The sequence below is a fragment of the Chiloscyllium plagiosum genome, chromosome 22 (assembly GCF_004010195.1).
Source record: "Chiloscyllium plagiosum isolate BGI_BamShark_2017 chromosome 22, ASM401019v2, whole genome shotgun sequence".
In the NCBI taxonomy this organism is placed as follows: Eukaryota; Metazoa; Chordata; class Chondrichthyes; order Orectolobiformes; family Hemiscylliidae; genus Chiloscyllium; species Chiloscyllium plagiosum.
Window position 1 is genome coordinate 57,322,690 of NC_057731.1, and position 14,064 is coordinate 57,336,753.

Below are 14,064 nucleotides of genomic sequence, written 5' to 3' on the forward strand. Positions count from 1 at the left end.
GAATTCGACTGGGACAACACTACTATTATAGGACAAGCCAAAGAGAGAACAGCCAGGGAATTCCTAGAGACATGGCACTCATCCACAGATTCAATCAATAAGCACACCGACCTTGACCCAATATACTGAACACTGCAGCGGACAGCTGGAACTGACAATCGGAAGCGGCAGATTCAAACCACTACAAATGCCAGAGGAAAGATCACACAAGCGCTTCACAGGAGGTTCCCAAGCACTGAGGATGTCACTTAGACAGGGGACGAAACGTCTGCAACACAAATTCCCAGCTCAGCGAACAAAACTACAACAATATCCTTCCTGAGATATGGGGCCCAAAACTGCACACAAAACTCCAAATGTGGTCTGACTGGCGCCTTATAGAGCCTCAGAAGTACATCCTTGCTGTTATATTCAAATCCTCTCAAAATAAATGCCGTCATTGCATTTGCCTTCCTAACTACTGACTCACCTGCAAGCTTGCCTTGAGAGAATCCTGGACTAGAACCCCCAAGTCTCTTTGCACTTCAGACTTCTGAATGTTCTTCCCATTTAGAAAATAGTACAGGCCTCTATTCTTCCTACCAAAGTGCATGACCTCACACTTTCCCACATTGTACTCCATCTGCCACTTCTTTGCCCACTCTCCTAACCTGTCCAAATCCTTCTGCCTCCACATAGCTACCTGTCCCCCTTTCTTTAAGTAGTCTGCAAACTTAGTTAGAATGCCCTCAGTTCCTTCATCTAGATCATTAATGTATAAAGTGAAACGTTGTGGTCCCAACACTGACCCTCCTGGAACACCACTTGTCACTGGCTGCCACGCTGGGAAAGAGCCTTTTCATCCCCACCTTCTGCTTCTGCCAGACAGCCAAGCTTCTTTCCATGCTAGCACCTTACCTCTAACACCACACCATGGACCCTTACCTTACCTAGCAGCCTGAGTAACCTTTAAAGATTAGAGTGGTGCTAGAAAAGCACAGCAGGTTAGGCAGCATTCGAGGAGCAGGAAAATCGACATTTTGGGCAAAAGCCCTTCATCATGCATCCCTGATGAAGGGCTTTTGCCCGAAATGTTGATGTTCCTGCTCCTCGGATGCTGCCTGACCTGCTGTGCTTTTCTAGCACCACTCTAATCTTGACTCCGATGTCCAGCATCTGCAGTACCCACTTCTGCCTGGCCTGAGTGACCTTACCATTTAAAAGAAATCTGTCCTTTGGTTCTTCTTACCAAAGTGAAAAACCTCATTTTCTGCTCATGATGACTCACTTTTCTTCATACACCTAATTACCTGTATCATACCTGCCAATTTCAATTTGCGCTACAATCTACACTAAAAATTACACCCTTGCCATGAGTCCTTACCTCAAGCAACAACTTTCAATGTGACATCTTCTCGAACACCTTGCAGAAATATAAATATATTACTACCTTGCTGTTAACGTCCTCAGATTTATTAGAGATAATCTGCCTTTCGTAACAGTTTGCTGACTCCAGTTAATCATACAATAGTTTACTAATTGCCCTGTTATTGTTTCCTTAATAATGGATTCTCCCACTGACTAATGTTGGACAAAATGGCCTGTTATTTCCGGTTTTCACTCTCCTTCCTTTCTTAAACAGAAGGCGTATATTTGCTACCATCCAATCCAACAGAAGAAATTTCAAGTGCTTAGGGAATGTTGGAAAATTATAATCGATGCATCAACCATTTTAAAATGAAACAGTAAAAGGATTTTGGTCCAGGCGCATTTGGAATACGGTGTACAACTCTGGTCGCCACATTACCAAAAGGATGTGGATGCTTTGGAGAGGGTACAGAGAATGTTCACCAGGATGTTGCCTGGTATGGAGGGCACTAGCTGTGAAAAGAGATTGAGCAGATTAGGATTATTTTCATTAGAAAGATGGAGGTTGAGTGGTGGTAGTGGTAACGGTTTGGGGGGGGGCGGGGGGTTTGGGAAGAGGAGGAGGAACCTGATTGAGGTCTACAATTTCAGGATGAATAGCAAGAAGCTTTTTCCACCCCAGAGTGGAGGACTCAATTACTAGGGGTCACGAGTTCAAGGTGAGAGGGGAAACGTTTAAGGGAGATATGCGTGGAAAGTTTTTCATGCAGAGGGTGGCAAGTGCCTGGAACACGTTGCTAGCGGAGGTGGTAGAGGCGGGCACGATAGCGCCATTTAAAGATATATTTAAACAGACACATGAATGGGTAGGGAGCAGAGGGATGCAGATCCTTAGGAAATAGACGACAAGTTTAGATAAAGGATCTGGATCAGCAGAGGTTCGGAAAGCCGAAGGACCTGTTCCTGTGCTGTAATTTTCTTTGTTCTTGTTCTAAAACCATCTGATGTTCATCATTCGGTCTTTTAGGGGACTTGTCAGCTTTCAACCTTGTTAATTTCTCCAATAATTCATTTTAAGTTTTGCATTCTCATCAGTCCCAGATTTCTTTTACAATCTTCAAATATACAGACACAAAATATTTGTTTAACACTCTCTTCCTGATCTTTATATATAACTGACCCCTGCCAGAAGTCAGGTGAGAGAAGAACTGCATTAGGGAGTGATGCCCCAGTGGGAAAATTACCAGTTAAAATTTGTTGTCTGTGGCTGACACAGAAGAATTGCTGCTTAGATGAGGTAGGCAATTTTGCACCTCAGTTTAAGCAAGGCCTTAGGAGAATCATGTAAAATACAATCAACTTATGACCACGTTCAGAACCTGCAGTTTTGTTTTAAGAACAACCTTTTTGTATTGGTCTTTGAACAAGTGTGAAAATTCAGTAACATTCATCTGAGCAGATCACAATGATTTGGAATTCCCACTTTCACTGTTTTATCAATAATTTATGCAATTATGAACAGTCAATTAGCAAAGTATAATTTACCAGTCACGTGAACTAATTACATGATGTAACTAATGCACAACCTATAACAGTTACAGGAAATTTTAGTTGGTGAGCACAGGTACATCCCATTGAATTTATTTATACTTGCACAATTTATTGAATATGCACAGAAAACATTATAAAATAATAAGTCTCTGAAGTATGCATGACCTCAGTATTAATATCAGAAAGGATTCTTCACAAAATGGCAGTGCAAATCTGGAAGTCCAGCTGTTGAGGCAAGATCAATTGAAAATGTCAAAACATTCTCAAGAGATCCTCCTGGTGTCCTGCCAATGTTTATCTCTCAACCAACATCACTAAAACAGATAAAAGTAAAACACTACAGATGTGAGAATCTGAACTAAAGAAAAAGTTGGAAAAAGGCAGCAGATCAGGCAGCATCTGCTGAGAGAGAATGCAGACCATATGTTTCAAGTTGAAATTGATTAAGACAACTTATATTGCACTTGAAAGGTTACTTCAGTTTCTCTCTTCACAGATGCTGCCAGACCTGCCGAGTTTCTCCAGCTTCGGGGCGGCACGATGGCTCAGTGGTTAGCATTGTTGCCTCGCAGTGCCAGGGTCCCAGGTTCGATTCCACCCTCAGGCAACTTTCTGTGTGGAGTTTGCACATTCTCCTCATGCCTGCGTGCGTTTCCTCCGGGTGTTCCGGTTTCCTCCCACAGTCACAAAGATGTGCAGGACAGGTAAATTGCCCACAGTGTTAGGTACATTAGTCAGAGGGGAAATAGGTCTGGGTGGGTTATTCTTCGGAGGGTCAGTGTGGACTGGTTGGGCCAAAGGGCATGTTTCCACCATGTAGGGAATCTAATCTAATCTTTATCTATATTTGTTTCACTTAAAGAGATTAGCTGGTCATGGTCACACTGCAGTTTTGTGGCCTTGCCGCATTCAAGCAGCTACAGCTTTTTTCTCTGTTAGACTTCAAAAGCACTTCATTAATTATAAATCCCTATGGGACATTCTGACATTGCACAAAATGCTTTATAAATCAAAGTTGAATTCAGCTGAACTCCTGAGATCTAATCTGCTGCAACACAACTTTATTTTTTAGAAGGCAAGTTAGGATCCCACCTCAATTAAAGCAATCAGATCCTGCTAGGTGCAAAAGTTGCAATTTAAGCATTGATGAAAACAAATCAGAAAACATAAATTGCAATAGTTCTAACCTTCTGCACGTGCTGTCGTCTCTCTCACGCGTTTATTAATGTTCTCTAGTTCAGATGTTGTGGCATTTAAAACAGTATTGCCCTCAGTTTCTCGCAGGTCATTTAACTCCTAAGTAAAGGGAGCAAGCAACCAATTAAATTTGAGTCCAATGTCGTTTCTGTTTGATGTATACTGGAAAAAGGCATGGTAAATTCTCATACTGCACAATTGCTCTTATTACAATAAAGCAAACCACAACATGGATCAAGCATTCCCTGTGGAAGTATAATAAAACTTTCATATCTTAATGTAAGACTATTCACTTACCTCTGAAATTACTACGGCAAAAATTTCTGATCCTCTTAAACATCACTACTAATTAGTGGCAAAATATAGGATATTGCATCCTTAACTTTACATTATTTGGAACAACCAAAATCATTTCACTTAGGATGCTTGCAATCATTTGTGAGAGGAGACTTTTACCACATTTTTATCAACATAATCCAAATGAATGCATTAAAACAAAAGCAATCACCTTCTTTTTCAACAAGTCATCAAGTTTGATATACTTTACTTACATCATGTTCAATTTTAATTTTTACTCTGCTAGCCATGTTCAAGTCTCAACAAAATTGACATTCAGTGGCATGTCTTAGCATTAATATTTGCTCTATATATGGCTTTATTCAAAAGTCGAAGTGTTTTTTATATTGACTGTCAATTAAATCCAATTAGGAATTATTATTATTTTAGATAAATATCAACTTCAACCCTTGAAAGACCGACAATAGGCATAATGAAATCAGATCCACTAATTCACAGATTGTACTTTGGAAATATGCCAAAATGATTAAAACTTAGAAAAATTTTGTTAGTCTCCTGACTGAACTTTTTTCAAACTATATACAATTACAACATCTGTTACTGTACGAATCTCCCATGTATATTAACAATTAACCAAAACAGTTGCTTTACCTGTTCAACCTGGTCCAAGCGCTTTCTTAAATTTTCACTGAGGTAAGTCTCCAATCTGGTCATTATACCTTCCAACTTAATTCGTTCATTTAATAATTGACGGTTATCCTAGACAGACAAATTTTTTTTTTAAAACGGTCAATCTGGCCAAGATTAAGGGTATGAATAATGTTGATTAACAATCCTCTTTTCTACCTTGAAGCAACTGAACTCTTTCAAGCTGTCATGCACAGGTGTTAGATTATAATATCTCTAGTCTGTTACTTTTAAAAAAACTTATCCTTACATGCATGATCTGACACATACTACATTAAAATTTCCACTGTCTCAAACCACCAATATAATTCATCAAAGCACTGCTGCACTTCTTTTCAATGCTCAGAAAATGTTCAGGTTTATAATGGTTCACCAATTACTTCTAAATCATCCTGACTATTACTTCTGATACCAATACTGTTTTGAATGCTTATTTATAACATTCATAGAATGGCTTCAGGTATTTTGCCCATTACGGATGATAACTTTTCTCTAAGCAAGGCAATTAATTTCGAGATGGTTCTTTTAAAATTAAAAATACTTTCGCTGATATGAATTCAAGTAACAGTGACCACGCTCTCAGAAAACCTTACCTTTCACATTAATTTTAGTATTTTAAAAAATTGTTGAAATTTGCAAGCAGTCCAAAAAAAACTAAGATCTCGCATTTCCAAAAATCATACCTGTTGGAGCTGTCGGATCTCATCGTTGAGTGCATCTACTCTTTTCTGATCATCCAAGCTAAGCTGAGAGAGCAGGTCTGTACCAAGTTCAGCTTTTAGGGATTCCCTTGTTGACTCCATTGCATGCAAACTGGCCTCCAAACTCTGCAAACTCCGTTGCTGTATAAACAAAACAGAAAGTTGACATTACAGATATTACCCAGTCATAATCATAATTTCTGAATGACAATTCAAACTTTCAACAAAAAGAACATGCATACCACAATCGAGTTAAAAAGGTACTGAAAATGATAGCCAAGACTATCAATTCCTTTTTTAAACTAAATGTGCATTTTGCTTCATTCAATTTCACTGTTTTACCTGCTGCTAAATGAATCAAATACTTGTGTTTCACAATGTTCCAGACTGAAATGCTGATGCAGGAATCCCTATAAAATATTTCATGACTCAGAAGTTTTCCACCAGATTTGACTCAGTGGGCAGAATTTTCCCCATTTTTGGTTCAAGTGTTTTGTCGAGTGAGAATCTAATGTGATCTTGTTTTTTGTGCACCTTCTTTGCAGACTAACTTAGTATTCCTCCCTCTGTTCAATCACCCTATGATCTTTTCTGCCTGTACCTGCATGCAAAATAAAAAACCTTTCACTGTACTTAGATACATGTGACAACAATAAATCAAATCAAATGAAACCTGGTCTGCCAATATACCACAGCAGCTTTTCTCACGTAATACTCCACTTGCCATCCCACTAATTACGCAACTGGTCACTTGCGATGCCTTTTTCAGTGAAATGGTGTTTGGAGAGACTTTACTGCTCACCAAGGCTAGGATCTGGCCTTCACACCCACAGTGACAGCATATTTAAAAGCTAGCTGCACATCACTTCAGATGCTGCAAGCCTGGAACAACTGTTCACACTGTGGTGCTTGGACCTTTATGTTCAGGACATGATCCACGGGAATTGAAAGTTTGCTCTTCATTTCATGGACAGATACCCAGCGGTCTTGAAAGACAGGGCAGTTACTTTTCCAGCTGACTGCACAGGAGGCCACGCGGGCCTGCAGTGATGTCAGTGCTGTGCCCCTCGTGAAGCAGGACCCCCAGCTGTGCTGGAAGCTCTGCAAGGCTAAGTGCCACCATCTTCTCCTGGTACCTTACTCTCAGGGCAACCATTTGCTCTAACTCTGCCTCTCACCAAGGTTGACAGACTAGGAACTCTCACTACTGCCTGCATTATGTTCACTCAACAGCTCAGCTACCTCACCTTCCCAAACTGCTAACCGTTCAAGCTCTTTGCTTTTTACTCACTAGGAGTACCGACCTTATAATCTCTCCTGCTTAAATATCACTACCAAATCGATCTTCCCTCATGACTGATCCCTCGCTATCTCATTGCAGGAAACAAATCAGCAAACCTCCCAAACTGATGCTTCAAAAGTATTTTAAACCAACAGCTTCCAACTCTGGACTGTTTTCATTGATCTGCAGTACCGACATGGCCCAATCCCTGGATTTTGAAGATACAGATCCTCACTGACCATTGCCAAATTCTTTGAGTGTAATCAGACAAGCTTCTTGACTAATTGTAACAGCAGGCCCCTTCAACTCACTAAGGACTACTCCCCCACTTGACTGGCACAACATATTTTACTCTTCACACTCCCCACTGTCAAAAGCTGCATGCCTGACCCACTGTACTGCAAGACACTGGCAGCTTGTAACTAAGCACTACAGGCCCCGTGAGCTAAGAAAACATTGTGAACCACACAGATCTCATGTCAGTGGTTAAATTACTGAGTACGTATTGAGAAAGCACTACGTGCAACAGCTGGCAGTTCCAAAAAAGTGTCAAGTAAGTGAACAGCAAGAAAGCAAGCCAAGAACTATCAGATGCATCATGATGCATGAATGCCCCTGTGGGCAAAGTAACCTGGCAAAAGTATGCAAGTCACAGGCATCTAAGCTCCAATGGGCTGAAGTGGTGGCTGAGTTGGGATGACAACAGGCATAATGATGTGGTGAGGCTAATGGCTTGCCAATGCCTACTTGCAGTGACAAAGTATCATGGAGGATGGTGGCCACAAACATGTAGATATAACGTTGCACAGAAGCAGCTGCATAATGACTAGGCCAAGTATTTAACAAGCTGCAACTGTTTGGTACCTGCTCTGATTTACACCAGGAATTGTCCCATCTACTTTTCCAGGGAAAGAGAGCAGATTTGGAAGGCGAACAAATACTGAGAGTTGGAGCTTGAATGACATGCAAATACTGAAGGTAGTCATGCTCAATGGCAAGATTTTGAAGTCACCATTTAAGGTTGGGGTGGGGAAGGTTAGAACTTTTTCTTGACATAGAGACCAATTTTTTCAGAACCATTGCACTTTCCCAACATCGCTTATATCACACCAGACAAGGGGGATTCTGCCATTCTCTACTTAGAAAATCATTTCAGAACTACTGAACTATAATGATCTACAAGGTGCAACATTCCTTCAAAAGTACTTTACAAATCTACACCCTCTACCACCTTGGATCTGACTGGGATTTCTGCAGGTTGGCAATGAAATCCAGTGAAGATGGGCCTTATCAGCTGGCAGCCTTACTGAATCTCGGTTTTAATTTTAATTATTTTAATTTCTGGCTGCAGTCAGCTGCAAATCAGGTGGTGATCTTGGCTCAGTTGAAACCAATGCTGATTTAGATGTTATCAGTTTTGCAAAGCATCAACTGAACTGTTACCTTGGGCATGAAGGTTTTCTCAGACTGCTGCCTCTTCTCCTTCAACATCTTCATTTCTGATAGAATGCTATCTCGTGATGCTTTAAACTTTCTCTGCTGTGTTTCAATCTGCTGCATTTGGTTCATCAATTGGTCAATTTCATTATTAATCTGTACACTGTGCTAAGGAACAATACTTTTGCAATTTCAGAACAAAATCTTGTACATACCATCCGTAGATTTTTAGTTATATAAAAAATTTAAATATATGTTGATCCATGAAATGTATCTCTTGGTCTTTTAAGATTCTTAATATGCAAACATGAACAAGGATGGACTGGTCACTTTTCCGTGACAACACACAAACACTTAAAAACATTACTAAGACTTAATATTTTAAAAATTTAACTATCTTTTCATAACTTTTAAGATACTGTTTCATCAACATTAAAAAAAACAAAAAAACAAATTAAAAAAGATTATTTTTAAAAGGATTGTTTAAGAATGAGCTTTACAGCGTCTCCAGTAAACGACTGAGGTTTTTTTTTCATTCTAAAATCAGAAGTTAAACAAGTTTAAAAGACATGTGAATAGGAAAGGTTTGGAGGGACAAGGGCCAAGAGCAGGCAGGTGGGACTAGTTTAGTTTGGGATTATGGGATTATGGTCAGCAAGGACTGGTTAGACCAAAGGGTCTGTTTCCATGTTGTATGACATGCAAAGTATAAACAAAAGTTAGTTCAAGCAACTTCCTAATATTTTGTGGTCCTCTTTGTTCTATGACTTTCACCTTTTATTTATCTCAGCATTTGTCAGTATAAGGGCAAGATCAAAGTATCACATTCTCAGCAGATTAGCAGTCACAAATAGCATCAAGATTTAGGACTGACAAGTAGAAAGTGCACAGACTCAAGTAGAGAGGTAGTTGCAGAGCATCAGAACTTTTTTTTTTACAAAACCCCTATGAAAAGGTATGTCACACATTAACTTCAGCTTTCAGAGAATATTGAAAGTAGTGTTTAGCTCCCAAAGTAACTAATTCTCATAAAAAATACACAGTATGGTTATCTGACTGAGGATGCTCAAGTGGATAATCTCTTAATTATTTTTTTTAAATTACATATATTGACATGCTTTCCAGAGTAGTTATGTAATGCAATACAAGCAACCTCCTTTTCTTTTTAAAGCAAATTAGGGTTCTCTACACGTAAACTTGCTCAGAATTAAAATAATCACTTACATTTACATGCTGAAAAATGTGTTGCTGGAAAAGCGCAGCAGGTCAGGCAGCATCCAGGGAGCAGGGGAATCGACGTTTTGGGCATAAGCCCTTCTTCATATGCCCGATACGTCGAATCTCCTGCTCCTTGGATACTGCCTGACCTGCTGTGCTTTTCCAGCAACACATTTTTCAGCTCTGATCTCCAGCATCTGCAGACCTCACTTTCTCCTACTTACATTTACATGCTTGATTTAAAGAATCATTTTCTGAATTGTACATCTCATTAGCTCAAACATCCACAAAGCCAATTACTATTATTTAGAGAAACCGTATTGTGCTTCGCAGAGTATTGTGTCATATCTACACTCTGTTTGTCCTAAGTTGAAGACACTAATTTAAAATGAATCATGTGGATCTGAAAAGTCTTGTGTACTCATTACTATCACTAGAAAAGCAAAGGCCATAATAATTTATCACATACTGACTCACTCCTTTTTGGAGTCCAGTTTTGATGAATGATAAAAAAAAAGTCTCTTCACACAATATATTTTCAAGAACACCAGCAGTGAAATGTCACTGAAAACCAAGGTGAATAAATATCTTTTTGTTTTCCTTCCCACTCTCACCCTACTCAAAAGACTACCCTGTAAAAATGAAATTGGCAAAAACAAATTATCTGCTACAGAATAAAGCCATGTATTTCTACTCTAGTCCGGACACCTTTTAAATATTTAAAAGCATGACCAAAGAAATTTTTTTAAATTAATTTTCTAAGTAAAATAAATTCATTTCACAGGATCAAGCAGTGCCTTTGAGAACAAAATGATAAACAGTAGTAATAAAATCATTATACTCAAGTATCTGAACGTTTGGGTGTTTTGGACACATACATGAACAGAATACAACAACTAAAAATTCTTTTCAGAACTAAGTCTACACAAACAACTCTATATGTACGGTAAGTTAAAACAAAAATGGATGCGTTCTTCATTTATGTATTAATGTCACAAATTTACACACAGATCTTTAGAACATAGAGCAAAGGAGGCTATTTGGTGGGCGGCACGGTGGCACAGTGGTTAGCACTGCTGCCTCACAGCGCCAGAGACCCAGGCTCAATTCCCGCCTCAGGCCACGAATGTGTGGAGTTTGCACATTCTCCCCGTGTCTGTGTGGGTTTCCTCTGGGTGCTCCAGTTTCCTCCCACGGTCAGGTAAATTGGCCATGCTAAATTGCCCATAGTGTTAGGTGAAGGGGTAAATGTAGGGGTATGCGCTTCGGCGGGTCGGGTGGACTTGTTGGGCCAAAGGGGCTGTTTCCGCACTGTAAGTAATCTAATCTAATCTGGTTTATCGTGGCCTAGACCAGCTCTTTGTCAGAACTGTCCAACAAGTTCCACTTTCCTATTCTTTCCACACAGCCCTGCAAATATTTTGCCTTCAAATATTTATCCAATTCCCACTTCGAAGTTATACCGAATCTACAGCCATCACCACTACAGGAAGTACTTTCAGGATGACAATTCAATGTGTAAAACCACAGAATATTTACAGACATAAGTCTCTATTGCTAACACTTCCCTTAAACTTTAAAGAATAAAGTAACATAGAAGTTTTGAAGGATATTCTCAATGTTTCGACGGAGGTTTTCATTCAGCTTTGCTTCCAACTCAGATAATTCTTCCTCTGCTTTTCGGGCATCCTTCTGAAGCTCAAGTCTTGATTTTCTAGTGTCATAATAGCCACCAGTTAATGCACCTCGATGACTGACCTGGTCACCTAGGAGAAACAGAACAACATCTATGACCACTGAAAAACATCAACAGTACGTCACAACTCTTACAATAAAACATCGGACAGGAACTGCATTAATCCACAAATAAATATACAACACAAAGTTTTACAATCCTTGGAGCAGGTTAGCAGGCAGCTGAGTAGTGTAAAACTGGGCATATCATGGCAGCCTTTCTGCCAGCTGCCACTCCATGGCAATTTTACATGGCAGTCCACCCAACCTTTGGTTAATTGAGACTCTTAAGTGACCAATTAATGACAAGAGCTTCCAACTGCTCTGTCACAATTTCAACATGATAAGTGGAGGGCAGAGGCAAGTTGAAAGCCAGTCAGGCAGGCCTCACCCATCTGATTACGGATAGGAAAGGGAAGGGATATCTCCTTTTCAGCATCCGCTCCTACCACATGGAGGCTCCCCCTACCTATAAGCTTTCACTCCTCACCGCTCTGTTCACCCTCCTTCCCTGTCCTCGTGTCTCTGGATAACTATAACCATTCCACTCTCAAAGTCTGGTTGTAATTTCCACTGGAGCCTAGATGTATCCTAGCAGTAGTCACTGCTCATTGTGCTGCTAGCCACTGATTGCTGGCAGAAGCGTGACTGGTACCCCAGATGAGGGTGCCTGTCTCACTGGAGACAATTAGTGACCTTATTAAGGGCCATTTGGCTACAGGGCAATCCACCAGAATAGCTTGGCATTAACATATTCACCGAGGGTGACAGGGGTAACCCCAGTGCCACATAAAATGTGGCCTTGTGGCCCATTGAAAAAGCAATCAGCCTCAGAAAGGCAGAATCCACTTGAATTGTAATAGTGCATGATAAAGGTGTTTTTAACCAAATCATGTGCATAAGATTAATATTGAAGACAGCTAACTTAAATTAGTCAGAAGGGAAGAATGGCAGACAACACTGCAAATAAAATATAAATCTATAGTATAGATATAAAATCTACATTTCTTTTAGAGACAGTTTCTGTTGTAGTTACCAAAGTTCACTTGGCAACCAATCAGCATTTTCCTCACATGCAACATAAATGTTTGTTTGCCATGTGATATTGACAGAGACAGCAAAAAGATATCACTTCCACGTGATACCAACAGAGATAGCAAAAAATGGAGGCCGCCACTGCTGAAACACCAAAGGGGTATCTCATATACTGGAATGTATGGTCAGCAATGTCCATGGTATTTTCCCTCAAAGATACCCATCCAATCAATAAGCATGCCTGCAGAACATCTACACCAGGATCTTAGGTGATGGAAAAGCAACTTTCCAAATGCTACCAATAAACTCAAGTATATTACTATTCACGTGGTCATGCTACACAGGATGCTTTTATCTTTGGGGAACCTCAAAAGAGGCAAAGTAGAGATGGAGCAGACGGCTACACTACAGGGTGAAATAGTTGAACAAAAAGAAATGGGGAGTTAAAACGTCAAGCCATTTGCAACAAATGCATGAGAATATCAAACCCAAGAAACCAAATATGCGGGTTGAGGGGAGTGAAGAGGAAGAAAATTGTATTTATATGAATGAAATAGAGTTAGGAAGCAAGTGAAATAAATTTTAATTTCAATGAGTAAATTTGATTTTGAACAAACTGTCTGTTACAGGAGTTTCAATTGTAACTTCCATTCAGATTAAGGATTTTCTATGACAACCAGCCTGTCTGCAGCACTAGTCTGATGCCCTAACAGCTGAAAATTTATCCCAATATCTACGGAGAAGCAGTATTATAAAACCCGATGATTCAAAATCATCTAACATTTATTTGCAGAAAATATTTCCTTTATCTTTCCCTCTCAAGGACAATAATACATACTCAACTCTCAGAACCAGGTCAGATGTTAAGACACCGATACCATTAGAATAGTTATCAAGAATAAAATTACAACATGAAATGTTATGATGGATACATAACTATTACATCAAAACAGGTTTCAAAGCCTCTGGCTCTTTGTTGATTATAAAATGGTCCATTTTATACATTGCTGAACAAGAATGAATGGTTTCAGCTGTTAAAATACCAAACTTAGTTATTTTAATCACTGAAAAACAATGATGTTAGAAAAACACAAGTGGATACCTAAGAAACAGATTCATATTAAAATGTAATGAATATGCAGTGTAAACTAAATCAGTATCACAGCTGAAAATTCGAAGACGACACACAGCAATTTCAGTTGAACAGATGTGCCAAAGTGAATGTGGGAAAAGATGACTACTTTACACCATTTTATACTTCTAATTATGTCAAAGTTAAAACAAAAAAAAAAATCAAAAGACTAGCACACTTTGACAATGATAAACAGATCTGAAGACATCAATTTGATTGGAAGAAAATTACGTCATCTGAGCCAAAGAGAAAATTCACATAAAGCCCCTCATCTTAACCGTGGATGAGTGGTGCTGGAAGAGCACAGCAATTCAGGCAGCATCCGAGGACAGGCAAAATCGACGTTTCGGGCAAAAGCCCTTCATCAGGAATAAAGGCAGAGAGCCTGAAGCGTGGAAAGATAAGCTAGAGGAGGGTAGGGGTGGGGAGAGAGTGGCATAGAGTAC

The 14,064-nt window shown here is 39.6% G+C and overlaps 1 protein-coding gene across 1 annotated transcript in view; it reads right to left on the reverse strand.

The window, feature by feature from the left end:
- smc3 (structural maintenance of chromosomes 3) overlaps positions 1-14,064 on the reverse strand; it is a 131,397-nt gene that overhangs the window by 30,563 nt on the left and 86,770 nt on the right. The window contains exons 19-23 of the mRNA XM_043713100.1: positions 11,331-11,483; positions 8,506-8,657; positions 5,763-5,921; positions 5,044-5,151; positions 4,086-4,194 (exon numbers count right to left, since the gene is read on the reverse strand). Coding sequence (XP_043569035.1) covers positions 4,086-4,194; positions 5,044-5,151; positions 5,763-5,921; positions 8,506-8,657; positions 11,331-11,483 — 681 coding nt within the window. The remainder of the gene's footprint in view (positions 1-4,085; positions 4,195-5,043; positions 5,152-5,762; positions 5,922-8,505; positions 8,658-11,330; positions 11,484-14,064) is intronic.